Source organism: Staurois parvus, unplaced genomic scaffold (genome assembly GCF_062004578.1).
Source record: "Staurois parvus isolate SC_StPar_1 unplaced genomic scaffold, SC_StPar_1.0 ptg000251l, whole genome shotgun sequence".
NCBI lineage: Eukaryota > Metazoa > Chordata > Amphibia > Anura > Ranidae > Staurois > Staurois parvus.
In genome coordinates, this window is record NW_028318047.1 from 4990884 (window position 1) to 5018266 (window position 27383).

The 27383-nt window shown below is 43.8% G+C and overlaps 2 protein-coding genes across 2 annotated transcripts in view; both read left to right on the plus strand.

Moving 5' to 3' along the window:
* The window catches only part of ZNF804A (zinc finger protein 804A), a 209807-nt gene that overhangs the window by 43063 nt on the left and 139361 nt on the right, over window positions 1–27383 (plus strand). The gene's annotated exons all lie outside the window — the stretch shown is intronic.
* Window positions 13612–14262, plus strand: LOC149459638 (uncharacterized; the record flags this gene model as incomplete). The annotated part of the gene is made up of 1 exon (XM_089680898.1): window positions 13612–14262. A coding segment is annotated over one exon (651 nt), but the record flags the coding sequence as incomplete, so codon positions are not given.

The following is a 27383-nucleotide window of genomic DNA, read 5'->3' on the forward strand; positions in this document are numbered from 1 at the left end:
ACTGCTGTGGTCAAAAGTGCTCTTGGAAACGTTTGTCATGAGTGCACTTTTTAACATAAAGATTATATATTAACAATATATAAAAAACAGTTTACAATTATAAAAACTTAAAATGGCTGTAAATGCTATTTTTTTAATTAAAATAACAAACATGTTATACTTACCTGCTGTGTGCAGTGGTTTTGCACAGAGTAGCCCCGATCCTTCTCTTCTCAGGTCCCCCGCCAGTGCTCCTTGCTTCTTCACTCCTTCTAGTGCTAAGGGAGCACTTATCCATGCTCGCTCCTGAGTCCCGCTCTGTGCGTCCATTGGTCCATAGACACACAGAGTACAGTTCAGCCCCGCCCCCTCCTCCCTCCTCATTGACTGTGATTGAGAGCAGTAGGAGTCAATAGCTCCCCCTGCTGTCTCTATGCGAATGAAGAGGGAGCAAGCCGAGAGAGTTGCTGCCTTTGTTTACATCTCTGGATCAAGATAAGGTAAGTGTAAGGGAGGACTGGAGGGGGAGGGAGCTGCATGCAAAAGGTATTTTTGCAAAGAATGCATTAAGGTTAAAAGAATAACTTCTGCCTGTAGAACCACTTTAAAAACTTAAAAATAAAAGTTTGACCCCTTATAGTTTACCCTTAAGATACATGTTTTGCATGCTTGATCAAAAACTGTAGAACTGCTCATGACTGATCTATGTACATCTATCAGCATGTATCAATAGGTATTTATGGTACAAATTAGCTGTATCTCTGTGGCCGAAGATAATAGTCCTGCTATGGGGACTATACTGGCTTCATACTGTTTTATCTATGTAACAATATGATACGGCAACAAAAAAATCTTTGATGATATAAGTATATATTGACATCTTTCTGATTGCTATGAAAGAAGGTAGCATGGGGCAAAGTTAGCCATTGTTTTCAACCTGCACAGATCTCAGTAATGGGATCGCCTCTAAAACTAAGACTGGAGATCCAGGTGACCCTAATGATTTTGCTTGGGGGTCCTTGACTACAATTACGTGCAGCATCATTCATGTTTTATTACAGCTCTCGGCTATCCTGCCAATGAAAACATAAGCGTCCACATTTTTACACGGGGCAGTAAGTTGAAGATAATTTTCTATATCACTAAACTGCACACTTCTACACTCTTAAGCTACCCATAAAAGACATTTTATGAGTTGTGTGGGAATGTTTAGACCCTCAAAAAATTCTTTTTTGGGAGGAACTAAAATCCAGAAAGCATATTTTAAATGAGATTTCAATTTTAAAATTAAAGCAGGCATTGCAAATAATATTTGTTATAGTTTAATGAATTAGGTATATTGTCTCATACTGCTGTTGTGTGTGAATGGATAAACAGCAGCAGCTCTTGTGTTGAAATGTATGATTGTGTTTTCTAGTCTTAGAAAGAAACAGTAAGTGCAGTTAGCCTTCATCTCCTGTTATGCCAAGGTGGAACTTTTACTGGTCCACTTTTAGGACTTATGTGCATTGACATCACAAAGTTGTAGAATGTTGAAGTACTTGGGATGAATCTGAGCTGGGAAGCAAGGATGGAAAAGGACACTCAGAGCCCCCAGGAGGATGGAGATGGGCTCCTGCCAAGCTGCAGACTCTGGAAGCACCTGATCTTCATTAGATTCCCTGATGGTGAGGCTGGAATGCAACAAACACTGTCCCCTGGATGGCTTCACTTTTTGTGAACAATAACTAGACAGTTTAGGAATTGTACAGAGCCTGGTAGAGTCAGTGACAGGCCCCTGCAGGTAGACAGGGCACCTGAGTCTATAAGCAGTGCTGATTCAGTGAAAGTGACTGAAGACTAGCAAAGCCAAGAAAAAGAACCAGAACACTTTTGAGTAGAGGGATCTAATGAAAGATCCTTCACAGAATGAGGTGGCAAGGAGCAAGAGTTCCTGACAGGATGTCCATGGACTTTCTTAGCCAAACCTGTACAAAGGAATGATTTGATTAGCAATGATGGCTTTTTCCCAGCCAATCACTATTTCCTCCCCAAGTAACCTTAGCTGGCTTCTGCATCTTCTCCTTCTTCTCCAAAGGCTCAAATGTCTATGTTTCATTCATGGGACAATGTGTGCTGTATGGTGCTCATTCATTAGAAAGCCTGTTTCACATCATGCATGTGTGGCTGGCCCCCATGCAGCATCAATGCCTACCTTCAGTCATCAAAGCGTACACATAGCTGAATGCTCTCTAGATCACTACGATCTGATCATACTTTGCACACAAGGTAGTCCATGTTCACGTCTATAGTGAATGGATGTTGTTAATGTAGATCAGCACTGCAATGTACTAAATGGACGTCAACTACACAGCAGTATATTAGTGTATCCACCAATGAATGTTGGCTACAATAACACATCAAACAGTACAGAAATGTTAAACTATGTGCTTTAATGATTTATTTGATATCTACAACCCCTGGCAAAAGGTATGGAATCACCACTCTTGGAAAATGTTCATTCAATTGTTTTATTGTGTAGAAATAAAAACAATCATAGACATGCCTCAAAACTATTGTCATTTAACATGCCAACCTTCTGGCTTTAAGAAACTCTTAAAAAATAAAAAAGAAAGAAAACTATAGTCAATTGCAGTTGTTTTTGCAGAGCAAGCTGAGGAAAAAAATTGGAATTACTCAATCCTTAGGAAAATATAGAATCATGAAAAAACACTATTACCACCACTAGTACTTTGTTGCACCACCTCTGGCTTTTATTACAGCTTGAATTCTCTGAAGCATGGATGTAACTATCGACAAACAGTATTCTTCATCAATCCAGCTCCAACTTTCTCTTATTGGAATTGACAGTTCAGCTTTGCAGGTTAGAGCCTTGTCATTGACCGTTTTCTTTAATTTTCACCATAGATTTTCAATTGGATTGAGGTCCGGAGTATTTGCAGGCCATGCCATTGACATTATGGGGTTTATTTACTAAAGCTGCAGAGTGCACAATCAGGCTCACTTCTGCATAGAAACCAATCAGCTTCTAACCTCAGCTTGTTCAGTTAAGCTTTGGCAATGAAACCTGGAAGCTGATTGGTTTCTATGCAGAAGTGAGTCTGATTTTGTACTCTTCAGGTTTAGTAAATAAACCCTATATGTCTTTCTTAAAGGAAAGTTTTCATGGCTTTTGCCCCATGGCAAGATGCATTATCATCCTGAAAAATTATGTCATCATCACCAAACATCCTTTTAATTGATGGAATAAGAAAAGTATCCAAAATCTCAATATAAACTTGTTCATTTATTAAAGATTTAATGACTCATCTCCCCCGTACCTTTACCTGGCATGCAACCCCATATCATCAATGATTGTGGAAATTTGCATGTTTTCTTCAGGCATTTGAAAATTTCATTGGAACGGCACCAAACAAAAGTTCCAGCATCATCACCCTGCCCAATGCAGATTCGTGGTTCATGACTGAATATCACTTTCATCCAGTCCTCAGCAGTCCATGACTGCTTTTCTTTAGCCCACTGTAAACTTGTTTTTTTCTGTTTAGGTGTTAATGATGGTTTTCAATTGACTTTTCTATATGTAAATCCCATTTCCTTTAGGCAATGTCTTGCAGTTCGGTCACAGAAATTGGCTCCATTTTCTGCCCATTTGTTTTGTTGTGCATTCTCTATCTTGACAATCTGATGTCTTCCTTGTTCTACCAGCACACTTCCCTTTTACAACCTTCCCATTTGATTTGTGTTTGGTCCAGATTTTAGACACAGCTGACTGGGAACAACATATATCTTTTGCAATATTCCATGATGATTTACCTTCTTGAAGAAGTTTTATAATCCTCTCCTTTGTTTCAACTGGCATCTCTGGTGTTGGAGCCATGATTCATGTCAATCAGCTTGGTGCAACAGCTCACCAAGGTGTGCAAGCACTCTTTTAACTGCAGACTAATTTGCAGATGTAATCTGATGCAGATGTTTGTTTTAGAACTCCAAAGTACATGGTGATTCCAGAATATTTTCCTCAGAATAGAGTGATTCTGCTTGATCTGCAAAAACTGTTGCCATTTATTACAGTTTTCTTTCTTTGTCATTTTTTTAAGTTTTCTTAAAGCCAGAAGGTTGGAATATTAAATGAAAATAGTTTTGAGGCATGTCTGTGATTGTTTTTTTTTCTTCACAATTAAACAATTGAATGAACATTTTCCAAGAGTGGTGATTCCATACGTTTTACCAGGGGTTGTATGTGCATAAGCCCTGGAAGTGGACCAATAATGGAGATAATGATAGTTGTCTTAAACACCACAACCAGAGTAAAATACACCTAAACCCATGAACAAATATTTAAGGGTTGATTCACTAAGGCCCCTTTCACACAGATGTTCTGATCTGGTTCGCCTGCCCATTTTTCAGGTGGACCCGATCAGAACCTCTATTCTCCTCTATGGAGCGGCAGGTGTAAATGGACATGTGTCAGTTTACACCCGCCGCCATCGAATCCGATCCACTGAAAAGAGACAGACGGGGTATTCCAGACAGATATTCCCCTTCCATACGTTGGATCGGATGGCAGTCAAATGGAAATGGACAGCGGGCTGTGTCCATGACCGTTGTGCATAAGCAGATCAGATACAGACCTGTCATCTGCTTGCTAAGTGGGGAAATTCCACTTTAAAATTGCAGGTTACTAGTCCTTAGATGTGACGTCTGTGCTAGCTTTGTTTTTTTTAGCCTTAATACATTTTGTTTAAGTACAGAAAAAATATCTGTTGATCCTGCCAGAAATCCAGTGTCCTACTGCACCCAGTTAAAATCTCAAAGTCTTAGCAGCCTTCCCAATTTTCTGCTTCCTGTCTGAACTACAGAACACCCCCTCCCAAGTTATGGAAATGAGAAGAGTGAGAAGTGTTTGTAGTTTAAGTTTAGTTTGACAAGGCTGCTCCTCCATAGATACAGTACAGTACAGATACAGTACAGTGGGTGTGTGTTGTCACCTTGACAGGTAGTGTGTTGCTGGTTGGATCACTAGGTGAAAGCAAGGAGAAAAGAGCCTGAAAACCCCCCCAAAATGAATGAATCTACTGTATCTAAGGACTTGAAAGCTGTGATATATCATATTTTTGTTCTTGGATTTTGATACACGGTCAGTGAATCAAACACTGTAATATCCTCTTAGAACTGCTAACTTGTGATGCATATCACTGACAACTTGCAAAGCTAACAGTGCGGTGTGAATGACAACCTCTATTCAGGTGAAGGGGGACCTTGTATATGGAGTGCACCTGTTTGTACGCAGATACATAAGGGAAGACTTGCTGTTTCTTTTGTAGTGCAGTTTCACACCTGTGTGCATGAGCTTCTGGTTTGATGTAGGGAACTTTTCTAGTTAAACCTGTCCCATTTGTTATACATTTCTTCAGCTACTGTAAATGGCATTGAATTCCAAGTTGTTGTCTTTTTTTTAGCTATTACACTGTCCCATAATCAGTATTTCTAATTAGCAGTAAACAAATTACATACCGTAATCTCAGTAAAGAGCATCTTGTGAAATTTGCAAATATACATAGTTACACCATTTGCACAGTTCAACAAGAGTCTGGAAGTGTGAAATTATACAATATATGTGTATTAATTAGTAACCAGAGCTGAAGAAAATTTCACATTGTGTTTCTTAAACTGGACCTGCGCTCAGATCATACAAACTATTGATATATTCTAAACAAGCAGCGAAAGTGCTTTAAAACAAATCCTCATTCATCTCTGTATCTGTAAGCATTGTGGCTTCAGAGTCTTTGTTGTGATCTTAAAGGATCTTTGAGAATAAATATTTTCCCATTAAAAGCAGCTAGAGAGGTCAAGGATGGCTCATTTCTAAACCGCATATCATGGTGGTGGGCAAAACAGAAACTAGAAGCTGACTGGTTTAACACGCATGCCAGCACATAAACAGCCAGCAGTATGCACATACCAAGGTGACAACACTGTCCCTGCAGAGGCACAAGCTCTGTCAGTGTTGTCACCCTGGGACAGAAAGTCTTTACTGGCAGTATCAATAGGTCAAAACTGGGATAATAAAAGCCAACTTGAAAGACAATGGAGTTCCCTATGGTGATGTCCCCTGCCACCAGGGGCGGACTGACCATTTGGAAAATCGGGCACTGCCCGAGGTCAGTAGGGGGCCCCATGAGATGCCCCTGGTACCTTTTTCATAGGCTTTTTTGAGTTTGGGCAAGGACACAGGGGCCCCATGATCCCCTATTGCCCGGGGGCCCCATGAGTTGTCAGTCCGCCCCTGCCTGGTACCTTTTTTGTAGGCTTTTTTGAGTTTGGGCAAGGACACAGGGGCCCCATGAACCCCTATTGCCCGGGGGCCCCATGAGTTGTCAGTGCGCCCCTGCCTGGTACCTTTTTCGTAGGCTTTTTTGAGTTTGGGCAAGGACACAGGGGCCCCATGATTCCCTACTGCCCGGGGGCCCCATGAGTTGTCAGTCCGCCGGTATTTTAGGAAAGTTCACAGTGGGAGTAGGGAGAAGTTGGGCCTGAGAAAGAGATAGAGAAGTAGAGTATGAATAGACATACATTTGCTTTCTCCTTCAGGAGAAAACTGGAACATAATTGGTCCGCTAGTTAGAAAGAATCTAGATAGTACATTTGTTTAAGGGCAAGTAAGTTGTCAATCGCCCTTTTGGGGTGGAGGGTTACATTATTTGTGTTTTAAGATCTACTGTATATCTTTCATAAGTTGTAATGTACAGCGCTGAGTGAACTGTTGGCGCTTTATAAATACTGTATTATAATAATAAGTATCCCTAGTTACAAAAAAAACACTCTTTCATGCATAGCTTGGGATCAAGTTACAGGAATTCCCTACAATGAGAGTTTCATCCCTGGTAAAATATTTGTATGTGTGTGGATTATGCAATTTAGTAAAGGAATGTACTCCCAATTAGCAGCTAGTTTCAGAAAGAGCACCAGCAAGGGTTCTCTTAGTATCTCTTGTATGGTTTCTGCAATAATGTTTACTAAAATCCTCCTTGCACTATACCTAGCTAAAAATGAGTGGATTGTCTTTTCTCATAATACCTAGACAATGCTTTAAATATGTTTTAGACAGTTATTTCCTCAGGCTCTCCTCTCTAAAGCTGAATCAATAATGCTATGAATGCTCAATGAACCCCTGATCCAATGTAGAAAAACAAAAAAGTTCGGGGATATAAAATAGCATGTAGGTACCTCCTGGGGTTCATCAATCCAGCAATGCAAAGATGGATTGCCAGGTAGTTGTGGTCCATAAAATTCATATCAGTGCTACCTTACTTTGTCTGTAGAGAAGTTTCATGAATAGTAATAATGTGTCCGTGGATGCTTAGAGGTCCTTATAGACATCAGATGTCCAATATCTATCTTCAGTTCTGACAGATTCTGGCAGTTATTGGACTGTGAGCTATGAAAGGATTTGTCCTCTGGTGGTTGCTATCAGGGGATTGTCAATTATCTTGCCTAGAAATTTTTGGATGACAGCCTATTGTTCTTCATTAACATTTCAAAGATAAGCAAACCACCATGGTACACACAGAACATGCTCCCTCATTGCACAGGATGTCAGTGCAAGTTTCAGGAGAGAGAGGAAGATATTTGGCTGGTTGGATAATTGCACACTGTCTGACTGCCATCTATTATCCATTGCCAATTTAGTGTGTGTTTACTGAGCATGTACTACGCCCCATGTTTAATATACAGTTAAAGTACATGCATAGTGGTTTTGTATATACTGATGTATATCTTTTTTATTACAGTCAGGAATAAAATATTCAGGAATGAAATATTACATGGGTGATAGGGCAAAAAAAAAAGATACACGCCCATGGAGATTAAGTTGAAATTCACAAACATATCTACAGAGTCAGAGCAGTAAACAATCTCCTTTTCTCTCCTCCATCCATACGGTTTTTACCAAGGTTCCCATCAAAAGACAGACTGAAACAGTCTGTCACTGTCCTAATATAGAGGTGAGTTTTGACTCACAAAAGAGAACTGGGCTAGTCAGCAAGGGAAAGTCATGGTGCAAGGAGCAGCCTGTGTGTAGACAATCAGTGAGTGTGTATCCAGGTCTAAAGGACAGGCACTTTGACAAGGCTACTGCCAAAGGGAAGATCTCTAGCCCAGGAGGCAATCGATTGAGGGCTTAAGTAGCCCAAAAAGCCAGGAGGCTGTATTGTTGAGAGTGATTTCAATGACTAGACCAGTGTTTCTCAACCTTTTTTCAGCTAAGGCACCCTTGTAAAATTATGGACAGTCCCGGGGCACCCTTTCAAATTATGGACAGTCTTGAGGAACCCCATTCTAAAATGGAGTGCCTCAAGACTGTCCATAATTTTAAAAGGGCACCCCATTCTAAAATGTGAAAAACTATTCTAATAGTTTTATATACAGTGATGCAGCAACATCCACACATGTAGGACACCCAACATCAGAGGTGATTTATTCTTCCAAAGCAAACGCACTTCTGCACACTGGTACTGACTAGTATTCCACTGTTTCTCTTCTCCCTCAATTTTTCTCCATCACTGAGTCAATGTGACCCCAGCACTGATGGAAAGAGGCAGCAGAGGATCAAACTAGGATGCTGTGCAGGGCAGGCAGCTGAAATCTTCCTTATCAACTGATGATGTCATTGGTTGTCAGGATGTCAGTGACTAGAAGGTCGTAATGGTGCACAATGAAAACCTGTGGCTTTGTGTACCTAAAAGGGAGGCTTGTTCCACCCGCTGGCTTGTATACATGTTTTGGACAATTTTTAGACAATTTGCCAAGGCACCCCCGAAGAAACCTCAAGGTTTCTGGGCACCCTGGTTGAGAAAGGCTAGACTAGACTGCCTGATGAGAAGAGAGTATAATACTGTTCAGTACAAAGAGAGACAGTGCTCAAAAAATAGACTGAAAGCCTACAGAGCCTAAGGTGGGCAACTCAATAGCCAAGAGGCTGAAGTTTTATGTTGTTGTTTGTAAACGTGATAATCCCCTCCAAAGAAAACTTTTATCTAAAATAACTTTTCTTTTAAATGAAAGCATTAAAAAAAATGCAGGTTTGTGAGTCCTTGAAGCTCTGCACTTGCAGCTAAAATCTCACAATATATATCTTAACAAGAAAGGGAAAAATATATAAGGAAAGAAAGGAAAAAAAATGTAATCCCAAACTTCTCTTAGGGCCTCTATCCATTGTGCTGAGCCTGAGTTGTCCAGTACAAGCTCAATACAGTAAAAAGAAATGCCCGTAGCGAATAGGGAAGAATGGAAATAGCGCAGGGCATACATGACTAGGCCCAGAGTGGTAGGGAACGGAAAGGGTTAAAATTTAGCTCCAAGGGGTGGGGAATGGATTGGGAATTATGGGATTGGCAGATGTGGAGTGTAGGAGGTGTCTGTGGCACCGTAGGGTGGGGGTTGCTGCGGAAGGGGTGTCAGTGGAGCTGGATGGGTGCAAGGACCAGAGCTTCATGTGAGCTTGGTCCTGAAAATTCCCCCTCCTATCTGACCTGCGGCATGGAGGTTCTGGTGGCACAGCTGCGGGTGGCAGCAGAAGAGCAAGGTATGGGCTGGTTGCAGGGCCGGTGCGCCCACGTGCTCGGAGGTCTAGGCCTCCGGAGCACTTCAGTCCGGCCCCGCCCCCTGGAGCTCAGCACCGCATTGGGAGCCCCCCTCGGGACCCTCCGGCCCCGCTGGCAGGGCGCTCACTGGCCTCTGCGAGCGGCGGTGCCGGGAGGAATCCCCGGCGATGGCGGAGCTCGGCGGGCGGGGTTTCGCCGAGTGGCCCCTCCCCCCCGCCCGCACGGAGAGGAGGACGAGGAGTGAGCTCGGCGGGCGAGGTTTCGCCGAGTGGCCCCTCCACCCCGCCAGCACGGAGAGGATGCCGGGGAGTGAGCTCGGCGGGCGGGGTTTCGCTGAGTGGCCCCTCCACCCCGCCAGCACAGAGAGGAGGCCGTGGAGTGAGCTCGGCGGGCGGGTTTCGCCGAGTGGCCCCTCCCCCCCGCCCGCACGGCAGCCTGGTGAGTTACCTGTTCCTGTGTCTGTCTCCTTTTCTTCTGCGTTGCGGGATCTGCTGGGGGGCGGTCAGGCCGCCCCGGTGGGTGCGGCCTCGGCGGCGTTCGCTGGCGGCGTTCCCCTGTCTGGTTTTGGTGGGGGTCTCGGGGAGGTACTTTCCGGTTTGCGGGACTTGGTGCGGCGGCTGGAGTGGGGCGGTGTTGGGACCCCTGGGCCTGCTTCTGCGTGGCTCCCGCCGGCCGGTGGGGACGGGCTCACGGTTCCGGGACAGGACAGCGGGGTAGTGCGGGGCCTGGGGGTCTCTTCTCCGCTTAGTTCTGGGCCTGGGGTGGTTACCGCGGAGTCTGGGGTTATGGGTTCTGCGGTTCCTTCCGCGGTTTTGGGGGAGGGTTCGGGGGTGTCCGGACCTGTCGGCATGGCGGACTCTGGGAAGGGGGAAGTGTATGTGTGTTTTGAAGGCCCCTTGGGTGCGCATTTGCAGTCGGCCGTGCGGGAACAAATTTGGAACGGGGAGTATGTGGACATATTCACGCTCTTGCCTTTGGAGCGTTTTCCGTTTGATGGGTCCCGGGTTGATGACGGTAGACGGGAGGATGCGGAGCGGCGGCGTTTTCGGCTTATCCCCCGTACTTTTGCGAATTGGTTGCAGGCTTTCGCAATCATGGCCAGTGTCATTGGGGAGAAAGCTCCGGAGCATTGCTCGGCGTTGTTCTGTTACCTGGACGCCATTAGTGAGGCTCACAGGGTTTACGGCGGGTCTGCGTGGCTTCGGTATGATGAGCAGTTTAGGCAGCGGAGGGCTGTTCGCCCGTCTTTGCGTTGGGACCACAAGGACATTGGCCTCTGGATGCGGCTCATGGCGCCGCCGAGGGCTCCTGGTCCGTTTTTTCAGGGCGGGGCCGGTGGTTCGTTTTCTTTGGGACAATCGGCCGCCAAGCGTAGGGGTTTCTGCTGGCAGTTCCAGGAGGGCACTTGTCGTTTTGGAGGGTCCTGCAGGTTTAGGCACGAGTGTTCCGGGTGCGGTGGATCCCATCCTTTCTCGCGCTGTTTCAGGCGGGGTAGAGGCCCTCCCGGAGAGCCTGCGGGTAAGAGGGACGACGCCGGTGCGGGTGGAAAGGCAGCGGTGCTGCTGGCAGCAAGTTTTTTCGGAGGGTTTTCGCATCCCCTGTACTTTGACTTTGGTCCCCCCCTTAGCTCGGAATTTACGGTCGGCCTTGCAGCATGCTGAGGTGGTTTCGGCTAAGTTGCGGAAGGAAGTGGGGTTGGGTCGTATGGGTGGTCCGTTTATTGTGCTCCGTTTGCGGATCTGGTGGTTTCTCCCTTGGGGGTTGTGCCTAAGAAGGAGCCAACTGCGTTTCGGTTAATTCACCACCTGTCCTTCCCTAAGGGGGGGTCGGTGAATGACGCTATAGATCTGGAGTCGTGTTCGGTGTCTTACACGTCCTTTGATGCGGCAGTGTTCTGGGTTCGTCGGTATGGGCGCGGTGCCCTCATGGCGAAGTCCGACATTGAGTCGGCGTTCCGGCTGTTGCCGGTTCATCCGGACAGTTTTCGTTTTTTGGGTTGCCGTTGGCAGGGCGCGTTTTACGTTGATAGGTGTTTGCCCATAGGTTGATAGGTGTTTGCCCATTGGGTGTTCTATCTCTTGTGCGTTGTTTGAAAAGTTCAGTTCGTTCAGGGGGTGGGTGGTTCGGGATGTTTCAGGGGTGAATTCGGTCATCCATTATTTGGATGATTTTCTTTGCGTGGGTCCGCCGGCTTCCGGGGTGTGCGCGGTTTTGCTTGCTACGTTGCAGCACGTTGCTGACCGTTTCGGGATTCCTTTGGCGGCTGACAAGACGGAGGGTCCGGCTTCGGTGATGACTTTCTTGGGCATCGTTTTGGATTCTGGCGCAATGGAGTGCCGGCTGCCGGAAGAGAAGCTGTTGGCCCTTCAGGGTGAAATTCGTGCGGTTCAGGGGAAGCGTAAAATTCAGCTGCAGCCCTTGCAGTCATTGTTGGGACAACTTAATTTCGCTTGTCGGATCCTGCCGATGGGTCGGGTGTTCTGCCGCCGGTTGGCGGCGGCGGGTATTGCCTCCCCTTTTCATTTCATTCGGCTGACTCGGGAGCATCGGGAGGACTTGCAGTTGTGGCACACCTTTTTGGATTCTTTCAACGGGCGGGCGCTTTGGATGTCGGGCCCGGTTAGTAATTTTGACTTGGAGCTGTTCACGGACGCGGCGGCTTCTGCGGGATACGGGGCCTTTTTCCGGGGTCGGTGGAGTGCGGCCTCGTGGCCGGCTTCCTGGCTGGAGGCAGGTTTTCTCAGTAACCTAGCGCTGTTGGAACTGTTTCCAGTGGTATTGGCGGTTGAGGTTTGGGGGGAGAATTTTTGGAATCAAAAGGTGCGTTTTCACTGCGACAATTTGGGGGTGGTTCAGGTCATCAATAGGGTCTCGGCTTCTTCCCGACCGGTGGTGGCCCTGCTTCGCCACTTAGTGTTGCGTTGCTTGCAGCTGAATGTTTTTCTCCATGCGGTACATCTCCCTGGGGTTGACAACACCTTAGCTGACGCTTTGTCTCGTTTTCAGTGGGACAAATTCCGGGAGTTGGCGCCGGCGGCGGAGCGACACGGGGTTCCTTGTCCCAACTGGCTGTGGGAGATTGCCTTGGAGTCATTGCGGGTTGGATCCGGCGGTCGGTGAGTGAGGCGACTTGGTCTGCTTACTCTACAGTCTGGCGGGAATGGCTGGAGCTGTTGCGAGCGACTGGTAGCTATTGATCCCTGGGGGCCGGAGGTGCGTGTGGCAGTGTTGTACTTCTTGGCGCGGAGTTTGGAGCGGGGGGTGTCGGCATCCGCGGTGGATCGCCGTCTAGCGGCATTGGCATTTTTCTTTAAGTTGCAAGGGTGTCGGGATTTTACTAAGGATTTTTGGGTTCGACAGGCTCTGCGGGGTTATCGGAGGGCTCATCGTTGTAGGGATTCTCGTCGTCCGGTGTCATTCGCGTTGCTGGGGTCTTTGTTTGAGCATTTGCGGACTGTGTGTTCTTCGGATTTTGAGGTGGTTTTATTTCGGGCTGCCTTTGCGGTGGCTTTTTTTGGGGCTTTGCGAATTGGGGAGCTCGTTAGTCCGTCCAAGTCGGTTCTTGGGGGGTTGTTGGTGGAGGAGGTTGTGTGCTCCGGTGATTGGGTGGAGGTTCTGGTCCGTCGGTCTAAGACGGATCAATTGGGCAGGGGTGCGAAGGTGCGTTTTTTCGCTCTTCCGGGTTCACTGGTGTGTCCTGTTCAGGCGGTTCGGGAATTTTTGTCCCGTCGCCCTGGGGGGCGGGGGTCCTTTTTCAGGCATGTTGATGGATCCCCTTTAACGCGTTTTCAATTTGTGGCAGTTTTTCGCCGGTGTTTGACGGCTGCTGGTTTGGATGCGTCTTTGTATGCTTTGCACTCGTTTCGGATAGGGGCTGCTACGGAAGCGGCCAGGTGGGGGCTGTCGGAGGATGTGGTGAAGCGCATTGGTAGGTGGGATTCCCAGAGATTTCGCCTGTACGTTCGGCCGCATTTGTTGCGGGCTTAGTAAGCGGTCCTGTGTTTTGTTTGTTTGGGTTGTGGGAGGTTGTTGCGGTTCTGTCCCTGTGCTGTATTGTTCTGGCGGTATTGTTTCTTTTCTTTCAGGTGGAGCGGTGTGCCTGGTGTGGATCCTGGGTCACTCGTATGTGTTTTGGGGGGCCAGGCGGGCTGATGTTCGGCCCAATGGCAGGCAGCTGGGGTTGGATAGACAGGAGGTTTGTGTCCGCTGGTTAGGTGTGCCGGGCATGTTGTGGAGTCGTGTCGTGCCAGAGGTGCGGCGTTTTGCGCGGCTGGATAGGCCACCGGATGTGTTGGTGATTCACGCGGGTGGCAACGATTTAGGGGGTAGGTCCATGCGGGAGCTGGTTAGAGATGTCAAGCTGGATTTTCTTCAGTTGCGGCGTGAGTTTCCGGGGATGGTGGTGGTGTGGTCTGACATGGTCGCCCACACTTCTTGGCGCTTGGCGCGGTCACTGGAGCGGCTCAACAAGGCTAGGATTAAGGTCAACCAGGAGGTGGGGCGCTTTTTTAGTCGTAATGGAGGATTGGTGGTTCGGCATGTGGAGTTGGAGGTAGATACTTGGCGGTACCTTCGCAGTGATGGAGTGCATTTGAATGCGGTGGGCACAGATTTGTGGTCCCTGGAGCTGCAGGACGGCATACTACGGGCGGTTCGTTTGTGGCGTGGCACGCATGGGTAAGGGCTTACCCAGCGTGCTGTGGCGGTTGTTGGTCTTGGAGGTGGTTCTCATCTTGGAAGGAAAACAATGGTGTGGGACCCCATCCGTGGTATGGGGGGCCGGTGGATATTCCCAGTTAACCAAGGTTTAACTGGAAGGTGGTGGTGCTGCACTGCGGACGGTATGGTTGTCTCCGAGCTGGTTGGTTGCAGCTGGAGGCCTAGTGTATAGGGTTGTCCGCAGGTGCATTTTGGATCGTTTGTGGGTGCCTTTGAAGACCAACAACAATTCTTTGGTTTCCGTTAAGGAACGGTTGATGTATGTAAAATGTGAAGTTGTTAATAAAAGGCCATGTTGGCCATTTACTCCAAAATGGTGTCATGTTTTTGTAAAGTTTATTTGGTTAAAGGGGGGGTTTGGAGTGGTATGGATAGGCAATGGTGGAAGTAGGAGTGGACAAGCCTATCTATGGTGCAGTAGTCAAGCCAATGTTTGTTGTTTCCAATAGGCCAGTTCATACCAACACACTCCCTTGGTGTGTGCTGGCTGAAAATAAAACATGCTGCAACATGAAGTGGCGCACATTAATGAACAAAAAATGAAGTACTTCTGTTCCTGCTGTAAAAGCACATCAACGTATTAAAAAATATGCGGGTCGACTCCAGTCAACGTAGCTTGTAAACACAATGCAACCATGCAAATCCAGCACAATGACTGCAACTGGCTATTTTTGAACCTTATCCCATAGGATACTCAATATATCTTATATACAACATACTGTATATACAGTGCATTGTTTGAATCCTGAACATAGACCAAACTATAATCCCTTCCAATTTTATGCTGTTAAAGCTGGCATGAATATATACACCACATTATCTGCACACAAGATGTGGCCAGCAAAGTAGCCAGCTGTCACTTGCTATAGAAACTCTGTTGTAGTGCAGAATACACATAAATAATGCTGTACACTTATGTTTAATGACTCAAAAAAATGCCTAAAAATTAAAACCAAAGTTACTGTACACCTTTCATAAAGTATAATACATTTCTGGGAACACAAATCATTTGCTCCTTAAGTTGAATCAGCATTAATGTAAATATTTTCTTTTGTTTTGTCAACTCTTTCATTTTAAGGAGTTTAATGTTTAAAAATCCTAGATTTTTTCAGTAGATGTTCTGCACATTTGGGGGTGTGCCAACCGCCAAGCTGCGCTTACTGAATTGAAGCATTTGGCACGAATATTATGTTAATGAAAAAGCCTGTACAAAACAGATGCATGAATTTTCCTAATACATAAAGAGATTATGCGGATTTAATGTTTGGATTAGTCATAAGGGTTAAACATCACTCAACCTAAAAAAACTGGATTGTACCCAAAGTGAAATTAGTTGACTGCCTAGATCGTCCATCTGTCCAGAAATGTTTTCTACGCAAAAGCTAACAGCAGAGCAATGACTTGAATTAATGTGGATATGCATTACTTGTCCAAAACAATAGCTGGAAAATATGCATAGGTTTCAGGAAGTCTGCAGTCTGAAGTCATGCAAATAGGACTTAGATTTTCCCTAATATATACACTATATACTCATGCATGATATTAACAGTAGTGGTGTGAACCTCCTGCGCTCCCAAGTGTTTCAACTGTATAACAAACACCAGGAAAAGCTGCTAACATTAAATCATATACCAGTGATTGTGATAAATAAATACAATAAAAAATGTAGCGCTACTCCTTTAGGTACATACACACATATATATATAATAAATTAATTAGTAATGTGTAAACTCAAAGTTACATTAAAAAAAAAAAAAAATTATGTGATAGTGATATCAATTAAAATTAATTAGTGCCCATTACTCATTAGATCTACAAAGTAAAATCAGGTAACTTAAAACGTGAAAAAAACATTTTCATATATATATATATATATATATATAATTCTGTGAATATAAAATCACACGTGCCTCTCATGTAGTGAAAAAAACACAATATAGCAGTAAATAAAACAGTGCTCTCAAAGTCCAATAAATGCTGATAGTGACCAAAGAATAAAAAACACTCGTGCTTCCAATAACTACTGATGGTGACCATAAATTAACAGGAACTCGTGTAGATATTTGGGTGCATGTGAATATGACAATCCGACCACCATCTGGATAAGCCTCTCACCTCATCACTTCGACCCTTGCGGATCAAAGCTCCAAGATAGCTATCACTCCAAATGTTTTGAATTGGATACGGCTGCCACGTGAGTGAGGAAGTTTTTGTTATCTGTCCCTACTTCATAAATAAAATATACTGCACTATGGGAGGATCTATTTTATGTCTCATTTGAGAGATTGATGCTGCAACTTGCCTGGAGAGGAGCCATTGGAGGAGTATTAACTTCTGAGAGATTTGGGTGCAACAAGGAGCAACATTTGGAGTGATAGCTATCTTGGAGGATCCGTGAGGGGGATCCACTAAAGCGCTTTGATCCGCAAGGGTCGAAGTGATGAGGTGAGAGGCTTATCCAGAAGGTGGTCGGATTGTCATATTCACATGCACCCAAATATCTACACGAGTTCCTGTTAATTTATGGTCACCATCAGTAGTTATTGGAAGCACGAGTGTTTTTTATTCTTTGGTCACTATCAGCATTTATTGGACTTTGAGAGCACTGTTTTATTTACTGCTATATTGTGTTTTTTTCACTACACGAGAGGCATGTGTGATTTTATATTCACAGAATTATATATATATATATATATATATATATATATGAAAATGTTTTTTTCACATGTTTTAAGTTACCTGATTTTACTTTGTAGATCTAATGAGTAATGGGCACTAATTAATTTTAATTGATATCACTATCACATAATTTTTTTTTTTTTAATGTAATTTTGAGTTTACACATTACTAATTAATTTATTATATATATATGTGTGTATGTACCTAAAGGAGTAGTGCTACATTTTTTATTATATTTATTTATCACACTCATGATATTAAACCCTCAGGTTTTCTCTCATTTTAGCAGCTGATTAATCGATTACTAAGCATGTAGCATCTTTCTCTTTTAATCCTTGCCTATGTTATAGTTTAAGCTGGTGCCATGACCACTGCCCCAAGTTTCTTATTTCAGGGTGGTTCCTTTGTATCCTATGGAACCACCCTGGCATGCAGGAACTGCAGTTAAGACTCCTTATTCCAGCCTTTCTCAACCTTTTTAAACCAAAGGACTTCCTAAAATAATTTTCAGGCCTCAGAGAACCCTCACTAAAACCATTTAACTGAGGTCAATAGCACAAATGCCCTTTACATTGGTGGTCATTATGAAGAATGCAACTCTTACAACAGTGTCCTCAGTGTCTGCCACCCTTGCAGACAAATGAAAAGATAATTAGTGTCATGTAGCTGGCTTTGCCAAGTGGTGTTGGTCTTTGTAATATTCAAGCGCCATCAAGTGGAAGGTAAATCAGCCATAGCTCAAGGAACTTCTAGCATTCTCTGGAGGAACCCAAGGGTTCTATGGAACCATGGAGGAGAACATCTGCCCTACACTATTTTCATCAAAAGAAACACACAGCCTAATGGCTAGGAGCTCCCCTGCTCCTCTTTCTCTTCCTCTCTCCTCTCCCTTCTCCAGACTAACAGACTGACTTGAGACTGCGCTGTTCATTGTTTACTTTATCCTGTGAAGGCTGGAAGTTTAGGGAAGAAGCACTGAGAGAGGAGGAGCTGGCAGCATTGAAAGTTGTAAACTGCAAGTTATGGGGGTAACAATTTAACAAATGGTTTACGAGGGTTTAACCTCCTTAGCGGTGTTCCCGAGTGTAGCTCGGGGTAAAATTTCTATACCAAAAGCGGTAACCCCAAGCTACACTCGGGCTTACCTTGTGGCGCTGCTCTGGGGGTCCCTGCAGCACTTACCTTGTCCTTCACTCCCCCGATGTGTCCCCTCCAGCGTCCCCGGCCATCTCCTCCGGCCGATGCCAGCATCCGGCTTCTGCGTTCCGGTCCCTGTGATGTCGGGACATATGGGCGCCGGAACCAGCGGGAAATTTGAATTTTTTAAAAAATGTCATTTTTGCTGTCATTGCTATTTCAATGCATTTCACATACATTTTGTCCCTACTGCTTTGTCCTGTGCCCTGCCTGCATTTTGAATGTTCTTTCTGCCTGGAAACTTAGAAAAGTCCATGGCGTCCAAAAAGCGTCCCTTTACGTCAAAAGCGGTTTTAGAACAGCGATAGTAAATCAGAACCACTTGCAGAATTGAGTGATAATGATTCGTGGGGAAATTCGTCATCAGCCACTGAAAACGATTTGCGACTTTGCTCAGCGATATGCGAATTTGCCTCTGTATTTCAAATTTCAGTGTTTTTGGTTTGATTATATTATTGAATTAAATTTATTATTATTATATTATTATTTTTTATGATTATTTATTAAATTATAATTTATGATTTCGTGTTTCAAGTTCTATCATATCCGGAATGTTTACTAGACTCTTGTTCGGACAGATTTCAGTGAGTTATTCCTAAAAATTACAGCCTACAATAAAAAACTACATATTTCCATGCAAAAAAATGGTACCGCTTTCAGCACAAAAAATCGGAAAGCATCATACCGCCAAGGAGGTTAATATTACTTTAATTTTGTACATGCAGTGGACCTCGGTCATGTCCAGTATATGCTGTTTTTTAATCTAGTTTGATATTTTATCTTCCAATTTAAATACCCCTCTGTATACTGCTTCACAAAGATAAAATATACTTGAAAACGTGAACGTGACTTTCACCAAACATCCTCTGGTGGGGAATCAATCACTGGAAGTTTTACCTGCAGAGAATGTTTGCTGGATGTCAGCTAAAAGCCTTATGATTCATAAACAATTTTCATGATTTTATTTTCATAAAATACTGTTTTTGTCTTTTTTCATCCTTTACTGTGTTTCAGTGCTGCTGTTCTCCGTTTTCGAATGATTTTCTGATTACACCCACTTACTCCAGCCTCTGCTGCACATACTTACTCTGGACCCGAGTTTATCTTCAAATCAGTTTGGGATGGAGAGTGCTCTTGATCGCTAGCTGCAAACAGTTCTGACCTGTCTAAGTTGAGTATAGGGACATACCAAGCTGGCCATAAACAAAATGCACAGATTAATCAATTCACCTTGCTTGTGTGAATCCTCCCCATTGTATTGTGACAGTGAGGACTCTCTGCTGACAGAATGCACTGATGATCCCAGAGCTCATTGCCTGCAGCCGGTTGATCAAGAAAATTTTCAACAAGCCTGTTCAACAAAAGTCATCTAATGACTGATTTCTGTTAAACAGGCATGGCCACATATGAGTTGTAATTTGGACAGTTCTTGCTGAACCAACTGAATTCTGATACATCTATGGCCAGCCTCACTCTCAATGCTAAGCTATACCCCACCATTTAACACTCCAGACTTGGGAAGTGAAAATGTTGGTACTGGGCTATTAGATGGTAGCTGATTCTATTTTGAACTGAACTTGGAAAGTTTTATTGTCCCTGGCTCAGTGTAACAACCAGAAACAGAACATTTTCAGAAATACATTAGTAATTGCAGCCTGCATATTATTCTTGGCACAAGATACCAGCAAGCAAGATGTAAGGCTTGGAGCCATAAAGGTGCGCAGGACCTCATAGCAGTCAACCAGAATGTAACTTCCATTTGTCCACAACAGTTGGATGGGTAAAAGAGTAATACTGTTTAGCCAATATGAGTTTCTTCTTTTGTACCATTCCCTTTGTCAACATTTGCTATGTCACCATTATAGTTTTGTGTCTCCAAAGATTGTAATGTGTTTACTGTAATAAGACACAGGGAATGGCACAAAAGAGGAAAGTCCAATGCTGAATTTGTAAAAATCATTAGTGAAATCTCTTTTTCTACCAATTGATTAGAGCTGAATCTCACTTTAAGGTAAAAGATTTTGAAGGGTGCATTCTTATGAGGTGATTGTTTATCCCTCTTCTCTGCTTGCCTCCTTCCCATTCCCTTTCTTTCCTGACCACAATGCTCCATTATGTGACCACTGCATATCCTGCCGGTTGCTCTTAGAAAAGCTATGTAAGGAAGGCTTTTGCTGTCTTTTCTCTTTAGTGGTGATATGCAGTTTGCTCTACTCAGCACTCTGCATTGAATATTAGCTGCTGGGGATAGAGTGATTTATAAGGCACTTTCTGGCTTCCTAGGCAGGAGATACTGATATCATTTGCTCTGCATTCTTGTGCAGCTCTTGAAATTACACATGACTGTAGAGCAGTCCACTAGTATTACGATTCATAGATGGAATGTTTGTAATTTTATAGTGTAGTTTTTATATATACATAGTATACTGTATATCTAATGGAAAATAGCAAAGTAGATGTGATAATTGGTAAAATTCATGAGTTCAAAACTTATTTACTTAGAGAATATTATTTTACTGAAAGAGAAGTTGATTCTTGTGTGGCACAACCCCCTTAGGAGTCGTCAGAGATTTGGGTACCCCTTCAGGCCTGCACAGCCAGGCAACACACATTTCCTTCCAGACTTGCACTCCAGAGACAGTAAACAGTCCTTGAACTTATTTTTTTTTGGATTTTATTAGAGGATTGAAACTTGGATGGCGATGAGCGGTACATGGGATGCCCAAGGATCTGTAAACTGAGTATAACTTCCTGGAACTATGTACAAGTAGTCAGAAAGGTTTACTGAATACCTCCTCAGACCCCAGATGAAATCACCTCTTCACCCAGCAGCCCGAGGGAATCCCTGGCCAAGAGGTCCCAGAAGCTGCCACCCTAACCTGTTCCTAACTGAGCTATAGCTGAAAGACAGCTACAGCGGATCGGCTAGTTCTGGGAGGGCGCACGTGGAGGTGCACACTGCACACCTCCTGGGGTGAACACTGCACGTGACCTGTGATCTCTGTTTCCTTCAGACACAGCTGATCACATGGCTACGAAACAGGCCAATCACAGCCGCATTTACCCATGTGACCAGATGTGTTCAATCACAGCTGATCACCGGGTAAATAGGAAATGCCTTTATCGGCGGTCCTCTGCTCACACTGACAGCACGTGAGGAGAGCTGATAAGCGGTATTTCGCGGGGGGGAGACATCTACACTGATCCTCAGGGCACTGATCATCAGTGTCCTGTGATCAGTGTAGCCCCATCAGTGCGGTCAATAGTGCCCATCAGTGCCCATATGTGCTGGCAATCAGTGCCCATTAGTCAATCAGTGCTGCCCATCAATGCCATCTAAAAGTGCCCATCAGTGCCACCTAACAGTGCCCAACAGTGCCACCTATCAATGCCCGTCAGTGCCGCCTAACAGTGCCCATCAGTGCCACCTATCAATGCCAATCAGTGCCACCTAACCATGCCTATCAGTGCTGCCTATCAGTGCCCATCAGTGACACTTAACAGTTCCCATAAGTGCTACCTATCAGTGCCGCCTATGAGTGCCCATCAGTGCCACCAATCAGTGCCACCTAACAGTGCCCATCAGTGCCGCCTAACAGTGCCCATCAGTGCCAACAATCAGTGCAGCCTCATCAGTGCCCATCAGTGCAACCTATCAGTGCCCATCAGTGACTCCTCATCAGTGCCCATCAGTGAAGCCTATCAGTGCCCATCAGTGAAGGAGAAAAATTACTTTTTTTTCAACATTTTTGTTTTTTTTAGTTTGTTCAGCAAAAAATAAAAACCCCAGTGGTGATCAAATACCACCAAATGAAAGCTCTATTTGTCTATTTGTCCTTTCCTGCTTCCCTGGCTGTCCTCTCTCAGGGGATGGTGAGGCTGAGAGATTCTCCCTTCCAGCTCCTTTGCCAGTAGGTAGGCCCCTCCCTTGGACCCCATTACCCAGGCTCTACACTCCATCCTGCTCAGTCCTTCTTCCACCCAAACTCTCCTGCTGCCGAGCAGGCTTGGACACTCTTAAGGGCTGTTCTGACCCCATGCCAACCTTCCTGCTTGAGGATTTTTCAGGATCCCTTGAGAGTACAGACCAGCCACTCCTTACTCCTGGCCACTGAATTTTAGAGACTTTTCCAAGTCTCTAAATCAGGGGGACATTCCAGAGAGCTGGTCTGCAGAGCCTTTCAGCCCTGACCCCCTCTAATCTTCCAGGCTGCTACTCAGCCTCTAACTAAAACATAATCATCTAGCTCCCCCTAGCTACCTAGGAGGGTGCTACACTTGGATTCGAATTCAGAGGTAGTGAGTCAGTCAACAGCAAGTGAATTGAAACATGCTTGGGACAAAGTTATCAAAAAAATATAAAGCATTTATAAATAAAAAAAAATGGGTCAGACTGCCAAAAGCAGAATGTATAAAGTCTAGGTTGATTTTATTCAGATTCTTATATCATAAAAAGCATAGCCAGCTTAACTGGAGCAATCATGCTAAAAACCCCTCAGGATGCACATTTTGTTCAATAGTACCAAACCCTGATGAAAGTGGACCTGTTGATCCGCTAAAACTAGTTGGCTTTTTATGATATAAAATCAAACTTGGACTTTATGTATTCTGTTTTTGGTGCTTTCTTTCTTGTATGTCCAGTCTCTACTCGAGAAATGAAATGCTGACAGAAATTGGACATTTTTCCCACTCTAGTCAAGACTAAAAAAAAAAGTTTTAGCTTTAGATGTACTTTAAGTCTAATGTGTATATGTTCTTATGCTATGCTGTCTTTATTGGTGCAAATGTAGTATATATGTTTACATTACATTTACCTTTACAGTTTTAAGATTTACTTTTCTTCATAAGTAATTCATTTGGCAGATGAAGGAAAAAATTCCCAGCACAGTAAGTAAGAATTTGACATTTAAACTACTTAAATCATTAGGATGCTTGACCTGGTTCAACAGTTTTTTACTTCTGGCTCATAAATATTTTGAATCACCAGCTTAAATGGATGAAATTACCGAATCTTTGAGATCTGTTAATCATATATTAAGAATATTACTGGAAATGATAATTAATATAAAAGATTTGGTACATATAGAGTATACTTCATTCAAAGCAGCATAGCTGTCCCTGTAACCACAATGAGTTGTACTAAGCTGACATTTTGTCAGGTAGACCCAAGTCACCTGGCCTGTAAAATGTCACCAGCTTGTGTTGGTTTTAGAACAGTCTAGAGCACAGCTGTCAAACTGGCGGCCCTCCAGCTGTTGCCAAACTACAAGTCCCATGAGACATTGCAAGATTGACAGTTACAAGCATGACTCCCAAAGTCAGAGGCATGATGGGACTTGTAGTTTTGCAAAAGCTTGAGGGCCATCAGTTTGACACCCCTGGTCTAGAGCATTCCATCTTGGGATTTTTTTTTTAAGAAAAAGTATTCTAACCACATACAGTGTCTCCTCTGCCCCAGCTAACTAGAGTCTACATTTCCAATCACCCTGACAATCCTGTAGTGAGCAGAATATGGTGTAATTACCTAACTTGATATAAAATTAAGGACAGGAGGTGACATACCTACATGACCAGCAATTCTGAGAGAGCTTTTTTCTTTGGTTGTGCAGAGATCTGTCCCAGGTGGGATGACTCATTGAGCTTGAGGCCAAGAGGGCACATCAAGACAAGAGGGAAGGGAAGCCTATGATAAGTGGGCAAACGCAATGGCTACATTGAATGGCATGCCGGTTGATCAAGTTAAGAGTCAGCTGAAGTGCAGAAAGCAAAGATGCCTAAGCCAAAGGAAGAGGTTAGATGTTTGAGCTTGGATTCTGTAGAATGAGTTAAACTCTTGCCACTAACCCTATAGTGAGCTTCAGAAATCTAGGAAACCCAAAGCAGAAAAAGGTTTTGGGAGACGAAAAGGTAGGAAATATTCAGAAAGGCACTCGCTAGAATTGCTGAAAGCAGTTTACCATTGTCCTGGTCTGTGTTAGTCTAGTGTGTCTAACAGGTTACATGTGTATGAATTCTGTGCTACATGATGTGTATGAATTCTGTGCTTCTGTGAAGAGTGTTCCAGCCACATATGGACAACATCACAATTCAATGATATAGCAGTTGATGCAGCTGAGCTATTTAGGAGGAAGCAGCAGAAGTTTATCAAAAGGTCCAATATTTCCAATCACTAGTTATTCCAAGGAGCATTACGATGTTAATCAAGATTATTCTGATGAAATATGGAAAACCCCAACCCCCATACCATTTGATTGCTATCTTCCTCATTCCCTTAAATATAAATCTTACCTCCACAGCTTGTTGAAAAGAGAATTATTCTGCAGCTATAGCACTGTGTAGTACTATACAACAAACCAAGCTGGGCTGTTTAAGTGTGATTGTACCTCAACAACCTCTGGTAATATATTGCAGATGTACTGTATATACACTTTCATTTGCTGTATATTCCTCATAACATATAGTATTAACCTTTTGTTTATACATCCTTGTTGTATGGTATTAAGTATAACATTTTTTTTTTTAAAAAAATGGGCATCCCATGTCTTTATTAACGTTTGTGGGCCAAGGCTTTTCACATGCACGGTCATTGCTCCTACTGTGACCCTTATGTAAAGAACATTAACCTCCCTGGCTGTATGATTATTGCAGATTTTTGGTGCTGAAAGCGGTACCATTATTTTGCATGGAAATAAGTAGTTTTTTTATTGTAGGCTGTAATTTTTAGGAATAACTCACTGAAATCTATCCGAACAAGAGTCTATTAAACATCCCGGGTATGATAAAATTTGAAACACAAAATCATAAATTATAATTTAATAAATAATCATAAAAAATAATAATATAATAATATAATACATTTAATTCAATAATATAATCAAACCAAAAACACTGAAATTTGAAATAGAGCGCCAAGTTCGCACATTGCTGAGCAAAGTCGCAAAATCGTTTTCAGTGTCTGATGACGAATTTCCCCACGAGTCATTATCACTCAATTCTGCAAGTGGTTCTGATTTACTATCGCTGTTCTCTAGCTGATCTAAACCCACTTTTGACCTAAAGGGACACTTTTTGGACGCCATGGACTTTTCTCAGTTTCCAGGCAGAAAGAACAGACAAAATGCAGGCAGGGCACAGGACAAAGCACTCGGGACAAAATGTATGTGAAATGGGTTGAAACAGCAATGTTTGTTATGTAAAATTTGTTTGGAAAAAAATGACATTTTTTAAAATTTTCAAATTTCCCGCCGCCGGCGCCTGAACGTCCCAACGTCACAGGGACCGGAACATAGAAGCCGGATGCCGGCATCAGCCGAAGGAGATGGCCGGGGGCGCTGCAGGGGACACATCGCGGGAGCACAGGACAAGGTAAGCTCTGCAGGGAATCCCTATGCAGCGCCGCATGGTAAGCCCGAGTGTAGCTTGGGGTTACCGCTTTTGGTACTGACATTTTACCCCGAGCTACACTCGGGAATACCGCTAGGGAGGTTAAGGTACAATACTGAGCCTTTTTATTAACTTGGAAAGGTGATATTATCTTTTAGTACTGTATATTAGTGCGTACATGATTTGTACATTATAGCTGAATTTTAGGTATACTGTATATTTTTGCAAAGTTACATGGGTCCAGCTGGGGCCCATATAAATATGCATGTGTCATACATGGAAGATACCCATGCTGAGAGGCTGTCCTGCTGCTTAGTGTTAGTGAGCACAGGAGGAGGTTGCTTGGGTATCGTTCAAATAACACTTCACAATTTCTCTATGAATGCATAGTGGTTGATTTACTAAAGCTGGAGAGTGCAAAATCGGGCACAGATCTGCATAGAAGCCAGTTTCCAGGTTTTTTTTTCTGTCGAAGCTTAATTGAACAAGTTGTAGTTTGAAGCTGATTGGCTACCATGCACAGCTGCATCAAATTTTGCACTCTCCAGTTTAGTAAATCAACCTCAAAGTGTTCTCTCACTGGATGGGGTGGAGATCGTAATTTCATGGCCCCACTTCTCTACCTTGCTTACTTGATATGGGTGCCATTCAGAGAATGGTTTGCATTCATTGAGAAAGTATTCTCCTAATAGTGCCCTTACCAAGCATGCAAGCATTTTGTTCAGTAAGCAGCAGGACAGCTGCTTGGCAGTACGGTACTAGTGGTCACTGCAGTAGTGGTGCCTAGTACAGTGATTTCAAGCTTCCACAGGGATCTGTTGGTATGACACATGCATACTTACATTGGTCCAACCTGGACCAATGTAGCTATGCAAAAATATGCATGCCTATATTTCAGCTTTAAAATGGTATTAAACCCTAAACAGTTAATAGAAATGACAGCAGCTTACTTCAGCATTTACCTTGTCTGGTGTTTATTTTCTTTGAATTCTTAAATGAGCCAGTCCAAACATTCCTGTTCCAAAATTTCTTTTCTGGGGTGTCTCCATTGCTTTGCAGGGTGCTCTCATGAACCCAGGAGAAAAAGCCAATACTGGTGTTAGATGCTATGCCAACATGCAAAGACAATCAGGGTGGCCTGGATGTGGTGTGCATGTGTGGTAGGCCTTGGAATTATGGGACTCGTATTCCTGAGGATGTTTACTGTACTTATGAGTGCACACCAGCCTGCTGGAATTTTGGGGAAGCATGATAAAGCAAGCTGGAGGCCAGCAGTTGCAAACAAACCAGGTTTAAGCATTCCAGAATTTAAAATGCTTTAGGCCTCATTCACACCATACGTGTAGAAAAACTGATGGAAACTGACATGCAGATTTCACTTGCAGAGACAAGGCAGTTTACGTCAGTTTTCATGTGTGCCTCAATGAGTTTTATACACTTTGCAGATTCCTGAGCAGAAAAAATCTGCATGTGATACCAGTGTTGTGGTGTGAACAGGGCACATAGAGAACAATTGATTTTGTTGTGCCCTTGAAGAACACGTGCAGAAAAACTGATGTCTCTGCACCATGGTGTGAACGAGCCCTTAATGTTCTATGCTCAACTGGCCTAAACAGATGTAATTATATTAAACAGGTGAGACTTTAGTAATATTTTATTGAGTAAAGTCCAGGCCAGTTCAGAGGGTGATCAGACCAAAGTAATTCATAGAAGGTTCATTGGTGTCCTAGCATCAGTGGTATTTTAATTTCTGTAGGGTGTACGCAGTTGTGGACTGAGGTCTTTAAGTACCAAGCAGAGGTGAGTGATATCTTGAAAGTTTAC